The sequence below is a fragment of the Scomber scombrus genome, chromosome 6 (assembly GCF_963691925.1).
Source record: "Scomber scombrus chromosome 6, fScoSco1.1, whole genome shotgun sequence".
In the NCBI taxonomy this organism is placed as follows: domain Eukaryota; kingdom Metazoa; phylum Chordata; class Actinopteri; order Scombriformes; family Scombridae; genus Scomber; species Scomber scombrus.
The window spans coordinates 31,020,928-31,038,986 of record NC_084975.1 but is presented as its reverse complement, the minus strand read 5'-3'; the positions used below and the strand labels follow the sequence as shown (position 1 = coordinate 31,038,986).

Here is an 18,059-nt window from a genome sequence, read left to right as displayed (position 1 = left end):
GCAGAGTACCACTAATATGACATCACCTCCACACCATGTTGTTCATCATAATAATGAGTCAGAAAACTGTTCATGTCAACTCTCCCCATGTTGGAGATATCAGGAATGACAGCTACAGACTAGACGTAAAAAAAGCTGCCAAACCTCCATCCCTGTCAATTCACAATAACAATTCATTTTAACACTATTACAGTTGATCCATGTCATTTGAAAAGTGCTCAACACACATTAAAGTAGCTAATTTTGCCTATTTAAATGGTGTGAGCGACACGCCATCTAACGTTAGCTTACATTACGTTAGCATTAAACGAAGGCTTGTTTATAACCATAGAAAAAGAAAAAAGAAAGAGAAAGTAAGAAAAAGTAGAGCTGATTATGTGAAGATTAACTCACCATTTCTATTAAAAACCTAATAGTTAGTAGAATTGAACACTTTTAAAGTTAGTGGTAATTAATACACGCTGTAATAACTTAACAATAAGAATGAGCTAAACTTCTGGCTAGAAACTGTGAGTTCATAATTCCCTCATTTCAAAGCATCCCTAAATATATGAAACGTCTGTGTTTTGCATAGCAGGTTATTGACAAGTGCACACCTGTCCTGTAGTGTAAGAATCAGACATAAAAGTGTGTGTAGCACTAACGTTGCCTATTTAAATGGTGTGAGCAGCAGGCTATCTCACGTTAGCTTACGTTAGCATTCATACGAAGGCTCGTTTATGACCGTTAGTAACTGGTAAAACTGCCACATAAAAGAAAAATAGAGCCGATTACGTGAAGATTAATGTATCATTTCTTTTTAACACCTCACAAATAACAGAATCACACACTTAAAATATGTTGTAATACTATATATATTATTATTTTTTAAATTTAAATTAAATTGATTTTTATCACTTTCACCCTTATATAGCTACTATTGTGTCAATTTTGAATTTCTCCCCAGGGGGATTAATAAAGTTTCCATACCTTACCTCACCTTAATAACTTAAAGAATGAGGATGAGTATTTTTTACCCAACTTCACTGAACTAATCAAGTAAATTGCTTCATAATTCTCTTATTTGAAGCATCCTTGAATATATGAAACATTAGTTTTAAGTACATATATGTGTGTGTGTGTGTGTGTCATCATGGCTGTCACACACACCTGTCCTGCAGTGTAAGAATCAGACCGGTGACACAGCACGTCTGCAGCTCAGACCTTGTGAATGAATCCCATCAATACATTTCATAGCCAAAACCATGTCGGATACGGCAATGACCTTATTTCAGCAAACAGCTCGTGTTTGTCTGTTGTGTGTAGCAGTGTGTGAACATTCTCACCATTTTACTCAAGGCCACGTCTCATTTTATCGAGAGAGATATAGAGAGAGAGAGAGAGAGAGAGAGAGAGAGGGGGAGATATGGAAAGAAACACTGTCTCTGATATGATTTGAGGATGGGGTGATGATGGGTAGACTTCACATTATTGTATGACCTTGTGTGTGTGTGTGTGTGTTTGTGTGTGAAGGTGTTGAGAACCCAGTGAGCTCTTCATGACCTTTCCACGAACCCTCCATAAAACCTTTTTGATTATTTTAACTCTTACATCCTGTAATAAAAGATTACATTATGCTGATAATTGTGTGTGTGTGTGTGTGTGTGTGCGTGTGTGTGTGTGTGTGTGTGTGTGTGTGTGTGTGTGCGCGCACGCACGTGCAAGCCATTGTTCTCTCTGTATATGTCAGTTCCCACCAGTCATGGTATTTCTAGAGTATCACAAGAGTATTTCTACAGTTTCTCGATGAGTTGTGGAATTGTGCAGCAGTGGGAACCGTGTGTGTGTGTGTGTGTGTGTGTGTGTGTGTGTGTGTGTGTGTGTCAACCTTGTATTCACTACTCAGCTCAGTGGCCTTGCCTGGCTGTTTTTTTGTGTGGAAAAGGGGAGGGGGTGAAGGAGTAGGAGGAGGGTATGGTTGTAGATATGAAGGGATTCAATAAGTAGTTGAATCAACCCCTCCTCCTCCTCCTCCTCTCTGTGGATCTCAGGACGGTGGGAAAGTTCAAATCTGCTGCTATTTTCTATCTTTTATCAGCCAGGCTTATCGGCTGGCTTTCTCGTCTGCATGCCTGGCTTCAATAGTCCAGGGTCTCGGCTCAGGCTGCACGGTTAACTGCTCTCTATCTACCCTCCCTTCCAACAAACTCGACCCCCCCTTCGCCCCCCTCTTTTTTTTTTCTCATTTTCATTGAAACACCACCTGTTGTTACCCCCCTTTCCTCCAAAATGTTTATCATAACCACACACGGCAAAGATAAAGAGTGGTATTGGCAAGCTCGTGTTTTTTGAGATTGTCGGTAATATAACCTGTTAGGAGGAGCAGATGGAGTCCTTGATAGGATAGAGTTAATACAGTCAAATAGGTTTAATGATGAATCCTGTCTGTATTCCCATGAAAATAAAATGAAGAAATAAAACAGTCAATTGGAGATTTTACAAGACATTAGATGATTAGATATTTAAGTGTTGGTGGACATGAGAATTAAGAATGAAAAAGAAAATCATGAAAAATTGAGAAAAAAATGGCAATCACTGTTTCCCAAAATCAATTTTAGAATTTTCTTTAAGTGTTGGAGGTCATGAGAATTTAGAATGTCAGAAAACAGTGGAAAACGGTGAAAAAAATGTGAAAAACTAAAACAAATGGCAATCACAATTTTAGAAAACATTAAATTCTTCATTTTTTTTATTTTTGGGAATTTTTTGCCTTTATTTGACAGTCGATGGCATAGAGATAAAACAAGGAGAGAGAGAGAGAGAGGAATGAAACCAGGGACGCTGCATTTATGCGGCATGCGCAGGAACGATTGGGTTAACAAAGCGCTCCAAGCCATTAGATTATTTAAATGTTGGAGGTCATGAGAATTAGCAATGTCAGAAAATGTGGAAAAACGGTGAAAAATGGCAACAAAAATTATGATAAATAGAAAAAATGGCAAGATGTTGTCCTTAAATGTCTTTTTTGTGTGTTTTGAACAGTCCACAATCCAAAAATACTCAGTTTAGTGAAAATATCCACACTGTAGAAGCTGAAACTACAGAATATGGACATTCTCAGTTATCATCATTGGATGATATGTATTTGATTGATGAGGCATACAGAGCTTCAAACAGCTGTATACTGAATCGTTTTCCCTGTACTGAATGATTCATCCAGGAAGTGGACCGATTAAAGGTACAGTAGGAATCTGTCAGTATAATACTGATTTGTTCACACATTAACACTCTATGAAGAAATGTATCCCACACATACATTTTAAGAGTCTGATTACAGAGCAATAAATCACACAATCTTTCTGCAAAAAGTCTTGAGCTTGTCTCAACTTTTTCCAGAACACAGCGCAGCCTCATCCAGCAACTCTCAGTGCACAGGTTCCTGGTAGTTCACTGTGTCATGTGATGCGTTCTACTGGTGACCTCACATGTGTTGAAACAGAGGATAAAATGAAACAAGAGGGGGTTTTTCTCCAAAGAAAAGTCTGGGCATCACGTTGAACACGCAGGTTGCCTTGGCGACAACAACGACACGACACCGGAGGAGAAAAAAAAAGTATCACCAGCAAACGAAGGGGTTTGATCATAGCGAATGAACAGTCGCCACATGAAAGCTGCTATTTCTCACTATTTGAAGAGAGAGACGTACACAAACCGTTATCATCATTACGCACACATGTTCGCTTTTCATTAACTTTTTCACAGGCTGCTTTCTCGTCAGTGTTTAAACTTGCAGGCCGCAGCCGCCGCCGCTCCTCTGTGATGTATGTGGGAGTGAGGCGTCCTTGAGGGGGGAAATGAAAAGAGTCTGTCAGGGCGAGTGCGTCTGAAGTGCTGCCAGAGAAGAAACGGTTGTGAAACAGAATACCAGAGGAAAGACTTGATCCAACACATCACCAGGTGTCTCCATGCTGCTGTTGCTGCTGCTGCTGCTGCTGTAGGAGAAGCTTCAGAGGAGATCATTTAAAAAAAAAAAAGCATAATACTCTATCTTCATGAACTTATTGGTACAGTATTTCTCTTGTTTCTTCATCCTCCGGAGCCTGGAGAACATTCCTCCATCACATGGCAGCTGTGTACGAAGAGTAGCCAAAAAAGAGCAGCGATCTGTGTGAAAACAAAAGACTAGAAGCGGAACAGCGGTTCTCAGAGATGAAGAGATGTGACTTTGTATTAGTCAGAAGAGTCTGATAGAATCTCTCAGTCAAAGGTGATGAAATCTGCTGAAATGCAGCATCTCCAAAATGTTATCAGCAGCATCTCGGCAACGTTTCGTCATGTTGTTGTTGAAACTTTGTGTTGGTGTTCCTCGATGGTTCCGTGATCAGTTTTTATTAATTGGTGTGGTCTGTGTGTGTGTGTGTTTGAGACATTTTTCAAAGTGTGTTTGAACATAACAAGGCTAGATGCTTTGGTGTGTTGAGATATCGAGTTCTTTAAATATTCTGCCTGTTTTTTTTCATTAGATGTAATAGTTTGGTCAGTAAAAAGTCTGAACATTTTGGGGGAAAGAAATCAGGTTCACAGGGCTCTAAGTGACTTGTGTCTTAATTAATAGCTTATGTCCTATAAGAAGTCCAACACCCAAATGTATTCTACTGACTAGCCAAGAAAAAAAGCAAATATTTACATTTGTGAAGCTGGAACCAGTGATTCTTTTTTTTGTTTTTTGTTGTTGATTTCTTTCAAAAAATACTTAAATGATAAATCAATGATCAAAATTGTTATTTTTCTATATAAATGCACTATTTCCTCCTTTTTGAGTAATACTTGTTAAAAACTACAGTTCCCAGCTCTTCAAGGAAATGACTGAGCCTTTGTTGAAAAATGAAAACTTCAAAATAAAACTAAAATAAAATGTCATCAGGAGGACTCAGTGATTGGGGCTGAGTACCACAGACAGGAAAGGAAGTCAGAAAGCAGTGGACTAATGCTGTTTTTTTTTGTTGATGATAAGAAGAATACTCTCACCTCAGAACCCATTGACAAAGGTGTGTGTGTGTGTGTGTGTGTGTTTAGTGTGTACAGTACTGCAGCTGTAACACGGCAGGACCGCTATCAGGCCTGAAGCAACACGCTGTTCCAACATGGAAAGCAGCAGCAGGGAGATTTATTTCAGCGGGTTCGGGGGGCCGGTGAATAGTCCTCCTGAGAGGCTCTGGACTATCAGATAGGCCTGCTGTGAAGAGGCTGCTGATCCTCTCCTCCAGGGCTAGTTTTTCTCTCCGGGGGGCATGAAGGATACCCCGCCAACTGGACCATCCATCACCGGCCGCCGCTGATGGCGCAAAGGCACTGTGGGTATCCGTGGCGATACAAGGAGGGGGTGGGGGACGGGGGACGCTATCGCCACTATCTCACTTCTTACCTGCCCCTCCTCACACCCAAGAAGCAAATATCTCCTCAGAGGAGAGGAGAAGGGAAAATAATTGTCACCCCCACGCGGTGTCAAGCCTCTCTCGTTTTGTTTTTCGATTACGCTCCCATCCCTCCATCCGCCGGCCCCAGCTCCATCACTCTCTATCTCTCTCCCTCTCTGTCTCTGTGTTGCTCTCCTAAGGTTCAGCCCCTGTGTCCCCAGCACCCCACCGTCTCCCCATCACCTTTATCACAGAGATGGCTCTGCTCATTAAGGAGTTAATTTTCCTCACTGCTATCTCTGATTAGTATAGTCAACCTAAAGCACTGTGAATTCTTTAAATTTTCCTTCCTTGTTATCAAAAAAAAAAGGGAGAGGGAGAAAAAAGATGGGAATAGAAGGGGGGGGGGGGTATTTAATCGTTTAAGTAGTCTTCCTGGGGAACTAGATTTCTTTTTTTTCTCTTCCCAGCAATGTAAAGAAATCTCTCTGAAAGCCGGCCCAGCTCAGTAATTCAGTTTTTAAAGCATGAGGATGGAGGGGAAGGAGGAGGAGGAGGTGGAGAAGTGAGGGTGGGAGGAGGGCAGCGGCGGCAGGGGAGGGAGGGAGGGAGGGAGGGAGGAGAGAAGGAAAGAGAGAGAGAGAGAAAAAAAAAGAACGACTTGATGAAATTCCGCTATCAGCTCCGAACCAATATGCAAAATATCTCGCTGGAAATCAAATAGCTATTATGTTTTCATTTCCACGTCGGCGTATTTGCTTAATGAAGAGGAGACAGATCAGACCGGCAGAGAGAGTCTGCAGGAGCCGATAACCGCCAACGGCTCCCAGCTATCCACACAGAGTGACGCTCCCAGTCACTACGCTTTTTCACCAGAAAAAAAAAAGGGGGTGGGTGGGGGAAGGAGGAGGGAGGGAGGGAGAAAGAAAGAGGAAAAAAATAGAGAGAGAGAGAGAGAGAGAGAGAGAGGGAAGGTGATGGATTGTAAGGGATGGAGAGAGAGAGAGAGCAGGAGTGATTTTTGAAAGGGGACGGAGAGGAAGAAAGGTGGCAACGGCGGGGCGGGAGGGGGCAGAGGGAGGGGGGATAAGAGGAGATGAGGAACGGAGAGATAATGATGGAAAGAGAGGAGGAGGAGGAGGAGGAGGAAGCGAGAATATAAAGGAGAGACGGCAGGTTGGGGAAAAAGGGAGAGAGATGAGGGATGAGAGAAGAGACAGAGACTGAGAGAGATTTTTTTATTTAAAAAAAAAAAAAATTGTATACGTAGAGGCCTGAAAGTCAAAAATGCCTCGAATTCTCCTGAACTCCAGACCCTGTACAAGTCTCACACACCGTCAGGTTAACAATTGAATATTGTGACGACCAATCATAAAAAAAAAAAAGTCTTCTATTTCCACTGCGTTCATTTCATTTTCAGACCTTTTGATGTTTTGGTGTCGTGCTGCGTTTAAGTGCATCAGCTCAAACCTTTTATCTAACTAGCATAATCACTCATTATCATTAGCCTTACACTATGATTTTTTTTTTTTTTGCTTGAAATCTTCTTCTCCACCCTTTTATTTCTGCATATTTATTCATCTTTTTTCACTCAGCCTGTTTCTCCACACATCTGCCGACCACTGCTTTTTCATTTTCTCGCAGGTGTGGCGGCGAACCTGCTGCTGCGTAGAATGAAAATGTTCTTATGAGCTGGCGCCACATAAAAAAAAACACTTAAAGGCAACATTCAGAGCCTCCTTTATCAGCTGAGGGGCCTATGTTAACGTTAAATCCAGCTGTTTTTAACTGATGCTGCCATACAGTCACATTATAATACAGTTATAGTAGTAAAATTCATACTGTTCACATAGTACTCAATGGTCCACTCCTCTACTCTATCAACAAATCAGACTCAATGCTTCCTTCTGACTAGCAGTTTAAAACCGATCATTTGATCATGACACATAATCTAATTAGAACTGCCATGATTAATAATAACAATCATTTTCTTAGTTGTTTAAATCAATTTTCTAGCAAAAGTGTCTCATTTATATGCTTCCAGCTTCTCAAAAGGGAGAATTTGCTGCTTTTCCTTCTGGTTTTAGACACAAAAAGACATTTGATGAGGGCTCTAGGAAACTGTGATGGACATTGTTCATTATTTTCTGACATGTGAATTGAGAGATAAATGCAGATTAATCAAAATAATGTACACTTGCAGGACTAAATCAAATGATAATCAATCAAGCTGTATCACATATGACGTCGACCGGTCTGATTGGCCCGTATGCAGTTTTTAATTAAAGGGCATAAATACTTGTGTACTGTAGCAGGTTAAAAATACCATGTGGAATTCTCTAATGTTTCTCACCATTCCTTCCTCGTGAAACATAAGCAAAGCTGATTTTTCTTTTCTGCCTTTGCTGCCACGTCGCTGAATGTCTTGGCAGGTTACAGTAACCTGTTGATGTTTGGAATGAAATCATTGGCAGGGATGCGCGTCACATGGTGTGCATGTGCATCCTCATCCAGACACACTAAACTCCTCCATAGTACTAATATAGGACAACCGCTCCACTCCACAGGGAAGCTTTTGGCGATGACGGGACTGTTTTTGGGTTTGAAACCACAAACTACAGCTTGATATCCAAAAGGTATGCTTAATTATTATATAAAACTTTCAAAAGCCATAAACTGAAAGGGTCCAAGAAGGGTTGAATCGAAGGCAACTGGACTTCTGTGTTGTAGACACTTGGAGACCTCTCATCCAATGGGCTTCTTCAGTTCTAACTGGCTGGCAGGGAATCCCAGGTATTTAACTACTGTGGGGTTGTTAATAAGTTCATTATCAGTAATGCTCCTGACTGTTATAACGCCAGTTGTTAGAATTGTTGGAGTCTGTAACCCTTACCCTAACCCTGAGTGTAAATGAGACAAAATATGATTGGTTATATTTCCTGGGAAGGGATGAAATATGGGGCATAAGTGGTGTTGTAGACCTCCTCCTCTGTTTAATGATGGGTTCTCTTCTTTGATGTAGATAGCCTCCTTCACTCCTCTTTCAAGCCATCTGTTCTCTTTTTCCAAAATATGTACATATGACCTTATTATGTACTCCCTAAAGAGGACCCAGTTGCCCTCGATTCAACCCTCCCTGGATAACCATGACCTGGATGAGTGAGAATGTTCAGACATCAGAACAACATAGTTTTCAAGCTCAAAGCTAGTCTGGATGTAGTTCCTGAAAAGCTCACATTCATGGAGATGCAAAGTTGTCCAGTATTTTGTGGTCAGTATTGGACAAAACGTATTGTCTCCTTAATTCTTATTGGCCAATTCATTGTCAAACAGGTTTTAAAAAATGTGATTTCTGATTAGCTAAGCAGCCTCTCTGTTATAAGGCAGCTGTTTTTCTTAGAGAGAGAGAAAAATGGTGCTGTAGTCGTTCCACCTCCAGGTGCAACAGTATATGCACTCGCTTACTGTAATGTTATACTTACAGGAAGTGAAATTAGTAGCACAATCCAGAAGCCAGAATTTATATTGACACCTGTGTTGCTCACTATCAGCATCAGTAATCGTAGTATTGCTATAGATACTTTTAGCTCTGTGGATCAGTCAGAACTTTCTTTTTAAAGATGTAGGTCATTTTTTTTGTCAAAGGAGATATTCACACATCCACATCCAGCTGTCTGATACAGATGTGTTTGGAAATGTCACTTCACTCTTGAGAAAAGAAGATCCTGCACTCTGCTATCTCTCTAGCACCACAGTGTATTGGTCATACTAATGTTTTGGTCCCTTTTTAAAAAAAAAAACAATTCTTACAATGATCATACAGTTTTTGGGCCAATTAACAAATCATGGCGCCATCAGTCACATTTCCCAAAACAAAAAAAAACATATCCTCTTGTTTTCACTCAGTCAGAAAACATTCAATATTGTTACCTCAAGTCATCACAGCTAGAAACCAATTAACACACAATTTTCCAATAAGAGTCAAAGTTGTTCATACACAAATCAGAACCTCAGGATACAATGAAAGAGATGGTTTTGGGGAAACCATTAGTGCCGTTAATCATTACAGTAATGTACAGTTTTTTACCATTGTGTTTTGAATGGATCTCCTTAGTGTGTGATGATGGTTATTTTGTTGTGTTTATATGATTGATGGTTTAGATGTAAGATTACATAGTTTTGAGAAACGAAAGGCATATTGACAGATGAATCAATAATAGAGACATATAGAAATGATCAACTGAGTAAGTAGTGACTAAGTATAATCTGGACATTGCAGGCTTGGTGACATACTCAAAACAATTACAGTTAAACAGTTAAACTATTAGTTCCTATATCATTTAAATGTTGTGTTTTTCAGTCAGCTTGCAGGTTTCAATCAGATAAATACAATAAATCAATTTCAGAACATGTGTGCAGAATTGCAGAGCATCATCAGCAAAGATGTTGATCAACCTGCAGACCGTAACCATGGATGTAATATAAAAGTTGGACCAAAAATGGCGCCCATTCAGTCCTATAAGAATTACTAGGCTTGCACACACACCAACAAAAAGTTTTTCTAGCTTCCGGGTTTGCTTACTAAATATACTCAATAGTGTTTCCCCCGCTGGCCCTGCCCGTGAGTCCCCGCTCCGCCCATACACTTTACAGTGTGATGATGCCTCTATATTTTTAAATCGCTTTTCTTGACTCAAGTAAGGTTTTACAAATAAAAAACCTCCATATATCAATGTATAATAGAAAGAGTCATAATTGACCTTGTTTGCAGTTTGATGTGTCTTTTGGTGTGTTTACAGTGGTGGTCTGTGGGGAAAATGATTTTTGGGCTGCAGGGGGATGTTTTTGCTGCAATATCACAAATGACCACTGGGGGAAAAAATTGGCTAATAGCTGAGCGCTAGTGACCTATCCATCCCCCCACCTGCCCCCTCTTCCCACTGCACTCTGGGTATTTTATCATCACATTGGGATGGTCAATAAGTCCCAGGGAATTCAGATTAGACGGGGAAGAAAAAGAAAAAAAAAAGAAAAATCCATTGCTTTGCTCAAGTTTGTCATCCCCCGAGTAATCAATGGGAAGTCGTTAGTGGCTCCAGATCCTAAAGGCTGAGGAGGGAAAAAGCTGATTTTTATTGAAGCTGAATATAACGGATCGATATCACGGGGAGGTTTGTGGAGGGGTGGGAGGTAGGGAGGGGAGGGGAGGGGAGGGGAGGGCCGGGCCGGGGTAGGCTGTCGTATGAGGGTTGGAGGTAGAGAACGGTAGCCGCGGTAGCTGTGATAAGAGCCCATGCAGCGTTCGAGGGAAGTGTTTAAAGTGCAAAGTTGATTAAAAAGTCTTTCCTCAGTGGTGGGTAATTCTCCTCACTCTGATCAATAAGTGGCTCCTCTCCAGTGCGTGACTCGGTGTCAGGTGCCTCACACATCCTCCTCTCCTTCCCATCCTCTCCTCCTTTTCTTTCTCTAAAATTCTCTTTCTTCTCAAGTCTGTGATTTTCTGATACACGCGCTTCTCTCTCTCTCTCTCTCTGTCTCTGTGCTTCTCTTGCTTTCAGGTCTAATGTATTTGTGTGTGTGTGTGTGTGTGTGTGAGTGTGTGGTGGGTTATTAGCGTGAGAGCGGCGAGGCTTGCGTCTGTTTAATCAGGCTTGTTGAGCATGCAGGTTTGATGTGTGTTGTCTCTGTGTTTAATCAGCGGGCTGCTCGCTGCAGGTTTGATGTGGACGGAGAGTTAATAAAGCAGTATCTTTGGCGCCTTCATCAGCTGCAGCACTTTGTTCTGCCTCTCCTCGCGCCTCCGAGACAGACAGCTGCAGTGTCTGTGCTGCAGCTCAAGTGCTCCTCTTCTACAACATCTGTGTTGGCCTCATCAAGAAAAACAGGGACTCTCTAACTTTATTTCAAAACCAGACCTCTATCATTTTTTTCCCTTAATTTAAATTCTGTTAGCTTAATAATGTGTTCTGCTGCTGTAAAATGTTAGCAGAGGAATTTGAGTGTGTACTCGTGCACAGTCGGGCATTAAATCAGACATCTTACATCCAGGTCTCGGTCTTGAGTTTGATCTCAGCTAGGTCTGGCTGTTGAATGGAATGTACCAAAAAAGTGAATTTCCTAAAGCTCATGATCAGTCTCCTTGTTTTGTGCAATCATCAGTTTCAGAATAAAAAGAATCAGTGTGTTATCATGTAAGAAAAGCAGAATATACTCACAAAACCTGAGAATATTGAATATTTTAGCATAGAAATCATCTAAACAATTTATCAATCATCCAAATAGCTGTTGGTTATTTTTCACCTGTTACAATAGTCTATCATCTCTTTTCATTTCTAACTGACTGACATGAAATCAATCAATTTGTTTCCATTATCAATGTATTATTGCATCAAGATGTGCAAAATAAATAGCAGGTTAATGCAGCTGGTCATCATCAGGTGTTGAAAGCTGTTGTGATTTTTTACATATTATTTGATCAGATTGGCTCATTTACACCAAGAAGACAGAACACTGAGCACATGTTTTAAAACCTGTTTGTCATGTTTTGGTCTTTGTTACATTCATAAGCTTTATTGATATTTAAACATTTTAAATGACACTCAGTCTTAGTTTTTACACTAGATGTATTTGGGGATTTTTAGCTGCTGAGACGATAAAATAATCAGACTAAAGATTTCTGTTCTTTATCCTTTTTTTTTTCAAATTATTTACTAAATCAATCAATCAGTCAAATGTTATTTATATAACCGCTTTCATACAGATGAATGTAGTTTAATGTGCTTCACAGTTGATTGACAAGCTGATAATAAGACAGAACAAGTGTAGAACAGAAAAAAATGAAGAAAAACAAAGAACAAATTAAAAAGAAAAAAGGAAAAAAAAAATGGAATAAATGAGACCTGACGTTTTCTTGGCTTGAATCCTCAGCGTGATCTCTAACAATGATGAGCTGCGTTCTCTGTGGTTTAAATGATCATTGATCATGCTTTCAGCTTCATTTCATTATTATTGGAAATCACCTTTCATCACATGTGGAACAGCTTGTGTATTTGACTGTAATCATCATGAGTCAGTGTAGCTGCTAATAGACTACATTCCTTCTAATCCAAACACACAGCAACAATAACCACATGTTCTGTTCTGTGTCCTCCTCCATTCATCAAAAAACAGGAACTCGTGAAATATTTCCTCACTTTCGTTCTTCAACATTTCCATTGAAAGTTTTATCCGTAAGCTGGAGAGTGTTAAGTTTGAAATGGGAGCTCGAGGCTCTTTTTTCATTAACAGTTTAGATTCTCCCTCTATTTTTTTTTTATAGCTCACAACCTCGAAAGTTTAAGCGGTGCTGTTGGATAAGTCTCAACTTAATTGATGTCCCTCGTTTTTTTTATTATTATTATTTCTCCATCTCTGGAAATGAGCTCAGTGTCCAATTTTCCTGTTGGATATATCACGGAGCGTAACAATTAATAAGGCTTTAACTTTTAAAACTGGCAAATGAAGTAGAATGCGCAGCGCTTTTTATCACACCCCCACCCACCCACACCCCTCCACACAGCCTCCCGCTATCCTTTCTGCCAACTATCCGAGACAGGAAAGAGAAAGAGAGAGAGAGAGAGAGAGAGAAAAGGGGAGGAAAGAGAGAATATTTCTCCTTGGATAAAAGAGTAAGGGAGCTGGAACTTTTCTTTTCCGCACCATTTGATGTCTGAAAGCAGTGATGCAGCGATTGATTCATTAAAAAAAAAGGCCGAGCCGTAATGAGGAAAAAGAAATCATAATTCAAACTTAACATTTTAAACAGGAAATATAATTGGAAATTTTATACAGAGAAGTCCCTTTGTACAATTATGATTAAAGGAAAATTAATTGTATGAAAATGTCCTCACAGATACTGAAAATTAGATCTAGCAAAAAAAAAAAAAAAAAAAAAAAAGCTCGGGCAACATAGAGCCAATTCTAAAAATATTGTATACAGGATCGATCTTTTTTTTTTGTATTCTTATGAAGGTCCAAATCTAGCTGTGTTAATTTTTATCTGAAATTACAGTGAACCATGCAGGCGTGGAAGTTGAAATTAGCCCTAAAGATGTTTCATTTACAAAGACAGAAACACTTTGTCAGCCGGTGATTGTTTCCAAGCATTATCTCTGCCTGCTTTTTAATTGCTTTGGAAGTGAAATTAACAGAATTAGAAAAATTGCCTCTCCCTTTTTTTTTCTCCTCTACAAGCTTCTTTATTCACGGGGTATTGTTGTGCGCTTTGTATAGATTATAGACTCCTTTGTTCCAGCATTGTAAATATATACGCCCCCCAGTCACGGCTTTAGCTCCGAAACAATCCCCTGCGTTGCTTCGACACAACCTAATGGAAAATTAATTTACAACCTGTCTGGATTTTTAGGGGGAGTTAAAAAAAAAAAAAAAAAGGCGGCTTTTCCTTTATGTATTAATTTCACTTACTCGAAAAAAAACAAAAAAAACAATGTGCCCACCCTCCTTGACTTTCCAATATATCATCATTATGCATGTGTGTTGTTCCCCCCCCCCCCCCCCCCCTTCTCTTTGACAGTCTCACTCCAGCACTCCCTAATCCTCTTAAAAGCAACGGTTACCCCCTCCTTCTAAACCAATGAATCATTCTATCATGGCATCCTCTCGGGGAGCTGAGAAACGCGGCGTGTCATCGGACGCGCTCCAACGTAATAGAAAGTGAAATCAGCCAGCCTGGAAACACTAATAACTGTAACTCACTCTCCTTCTAGATACACACAAACAAGCGAGAAGAGCTGTTAATGCGGCGTTGAAAGCGATACGTTCATCTTATAGAGAGGGAGACGTGTTAATGAAGCAGTCACATTAAATCCATATTAACTCACTCCATTTTTTTTTTTTTTTTTAAAGGATATAATCTTCAAACAGGCTAAAATAGATCAAAAGTACTGTATAATTACTATGGTCAGCAGGGATTATGAAACTGTAATTGATACAGATCAGCCCTGCACTAATCACTCTTTTAGCTACAATTTTAGGTATACTGTAATTTGGCTTTAAGGTCCCCCTTGGCTTCTGCTATTAATCTTCTGGATTAGACCGTTCAGCGTGTCCAATTATTGAAACCATTTTTTTTTTAAAAAGGAGACCAGTTAAATATATATATTCATATATTTAAAGAAAATCAGTGTGTTTAGGGTATTTTCCCCCCTCCCCTTACATACAATCATAAGTAGCTTGTTGAACAATCTCACTTCTTTTATTTTTTCACCTCTCCTGCACCGCTCTGTTTAGACCCAAGGCTCATGGGAAGCCAATTAAACTGCAATCCTTCTGCTTCCACAGACCTGCAGTGTTATATTACACTCTGAATACACACAGAGATCTCTAGAGTGCTTTACTTTATATCACACTTCTTTTTGTCTTTATTATTATTAACGTGCATTTTGTTTGGAAGCCACCTGATCTCATTTGAATATGGGTCACTTTCTTTTAAGTGCCAAGTGTTTTTATTCGTAGCTAATAATAATGATTAAATTCCCAATAAAACAGTTTCAGAGCACTGATGTCATTTCATAACATGAATTTTATAGTTAAGCCGTTAAATATCACATATCTGTCACAAGTGTTTGATAACCACATTTAAAGGATCATTGCAAAAAAGGGTTAGGTGTGTAAAATGTGTTGGGCCCTAATATAAACAGATAATGAACGACAATACAGTAAAACACAATCGTAACAGTCTATAATATTTATGTTATTATTGTAATATGTCATCATAGGAGAAGTTATAATTCCTGATAAATATTGTACATTATTAGATACTTAAATCTGCTTATATCGGTGTAACATACTATATTTAAGTGTATAAAAGGTGAAATTTATCTTTAATCTGATCTTTAAAAACTATCTTAATAACTGCTGCAAATGTGTCTCCATCCCCCCAGAAGTATCTCCAGACTCAGCAGTAGATGGAACCAGTGTGAGTAGATTGTCAGTGATTCATCGTCCCTCTCTCTTCCTCCCGCAGGTTCCCTCGGCGATCTCGACGGCGGCGAGGAGAACACGCCGGACAACCTCAGCCTATCGGGCGAGGAGGGAGGAGCCTCAGACCCGGACGATTCGGCGGAAGGCGACAGCTCCAGCCCTCCGCCGTACACACCGCTGTACAATGAAGGTGAGAGGTGGGAGGTGTTCAGTGAAGTGAGGGGAACCGGAGGAAAGAAAAAAAAAAAAAGGAATGAGCAGCAGATGTAGGCCTGATGCTTGTTCCTGTCTGATAGATTGATCAGAAACATATTGTCTGTTGAATTGAATTGAAACATTTTATCCTGGTTTTAGAGCGGATTATCTTCTCTGAAACAATGTTTTAAAGCTTTTAAATATATTCATTTCCATCATATCCACTGTCAGAATGTGTTATCTGGTCGTGCAGATTGATGGTTTCATTTGTCCAGGCTGCCTTCACCACAGTTAACGGAGTTCTGTTTGTGGTGCTTCAGCTTTAGAACATCCCACCTACAACTAGTGTCTTTATTTAGAAACACTATTCAACTGAATCACTGTGATGAAGATGAAGTTCCACAGTGTTCTACTTTGGCAAACTTTGACATGTAAAGTAGGAACCGTGCTGCTAACCAATCACAGCACACCCCGACAGAGCTGACCTAATCATTATGATTGCACATCAAATTTTATGTAACCCTGTAAGAACTTCAATGATTCATTTTTGCTGATTCTTCACCATTAATTGTTAATCATTTGGTCGATAAAATGTTTTTTCTGTCTGATGGACAGTCTAAAAAATATTCACTAGAACTGAAACCGTTGATGAATTCATCAGTGAGTCAGACAGACAATTAACTGGCAGTATTTTGATAATCAATATTCAATTCATAGTCATAGACCACTGATCAAACCAGAAAAGATTACTTTATTTTTTATTTTTTATTTTTTATTTTTTTTAATATTTTTTTATTTTTTTTTTTATTTTTATTTTTTTATCTTTTTTTATTTTTATTTTTTATTTTTATTTTTTATTTTTTAAATTTTTTTTTATTTTTATTTATTTATTTTTTTTAAATTAATTTTTATTTTTTTTAGCATTTTTGCTTAAAAATGATCAATCAATTATTTCCTTTTTTAAATGTTTATTTTTCAGTAGTGGAGGTTAGATTGAATATAACAGCCTCTACATGCACCTGTAACACTGCACATAGATTATTATAACACAAACACACAAACATGATATCTCTTATGTCAAGAAATATTGTCAGGGCTTGAAGTCTTAAAAAAAAGCTCCAGCAACACTTGGTGGTAGCTATAGAACAACTTTATTAGTAGACCGACACGTTTCAGCTCGTGGCCTTTGTATTCTAAAACAGAAAAATATTTAAAAGGGTAAAAAAAAAACCCAGCTATGTGCATCCATACATGTATCAGACAATGGTGTATCTACCAAGATGGGTTGCATATATGGTCATGTGACTTCAGGCAAGCGGAGTATCCAATAAGAGACATGGGTCACACCATATTTGGACCATAAACCAAAGGGGAGAAACTTGAGTTAATACAGAAGTGACTAAAATCTAAACTGGGCCTATTTCATATCCTGTATTTAACGTCATGACACATAGTTGATGGTAGAAGTACTTTACCTTCAATTAAGTGTTTAATGTTACTGTGCATTAATACCAGATAATGCACAGACACAAGAAATAGTCCCTATGATCACTTGCTCACACTCATAGTTACATCTAATCATCAGGAAAACCATGAGAGTGTTTCACCATCTGAGTTCTGTGTAGTTACCATCAGTGATTATAATGCTACAGATAGAGTGACAGGGAGCATCAGCAGTGAGCAGCTCTTCTAAATGTCTAAACATGTATTTAGCTGGCAGTTAATTGTGGTTACTGTAAGATCTCCTCATCAATTCTCTCATCGACAGTTAACTCTACTGTGCAGTCATTATGAGGTTTGAAGCTGTCTACATGCACCACTCTCTCATCTCTATTGTGTCTAAACAAATGGAACAAATATGAAGAAAAAAAAAAAGAAGAATGCCGTGGCTCCAGTGAATCTGCCCCCTTGTGCACCTCTTATCCCCCCTCCGCCCCCGCCCCCTCTCCTCCTCCTCCTCCTTGTACCGCGTGATAGCAGAGTTCTCAGTCATATTCTTTTCACTTATTCAAGATTTCACTCGCTGTGTGTGTGTGTGTGTGTGTGTGTGTGTGTGTGTGTGGTTTTTTTTTTTTTTTTTAATCTCAAAAATTCCTGCTCTTGTGAAATTTTGGGGGCTGGAAGTGATAAGCGTCTGTTGGTTGGCTCGGTTTGATAAACCCATGGAAATTCTGTCAGGTGCTAATCGAGACGAGATTAGAGATTAGCTAGGGGTGTGTGTGTGTGTGTGTGTGTGTGTGTGTGTGTGTGTGTGTGTGTGAGGTGAGGTGAGGGGTGGGTTATGTGTGTATTAGATAGTGGGAGAAGAAGAAGGAGAAGATGAGAGCTCAGGCAGACTGCACAAATTTGATTGTCAATAGCAAACTGACTTGGAGTCTTTGTTTCTTTTTTGTGTGTGTGTGTGTGTGTGTGTGTGTGTCTGTGTGTGTGTTTGTATTTTAGCCTTTTTGCACCCCTACCCCACAACTCCCAATAACACTGTTGATT

General features: G+C 39.4%; 1 protein-coding gene across 1 annotated transcript in view; it reads left to right on the top strand.

The window, feature by feature from the left end:
- zfpm1 (zinc finger protein, FOG family member 1) overlaps positions 1 to 18,059 on the top strand; it is a 107,655-nt gene that overhangs the window by 33,733 nt on the left and 55,863 nt on the right. Inside the window, exon 2 of the mRNA XM_062420759.1 lies at positions 15,421 to 15,567. Within this exon, the coding sequence (XP_062276743.1) occupies positions 15,421 to 15,567 (147 nt within the window). The remainder of the gene's footprint in view (positions 1 to 15,420; positions 15,568 to 18,059) is intronic.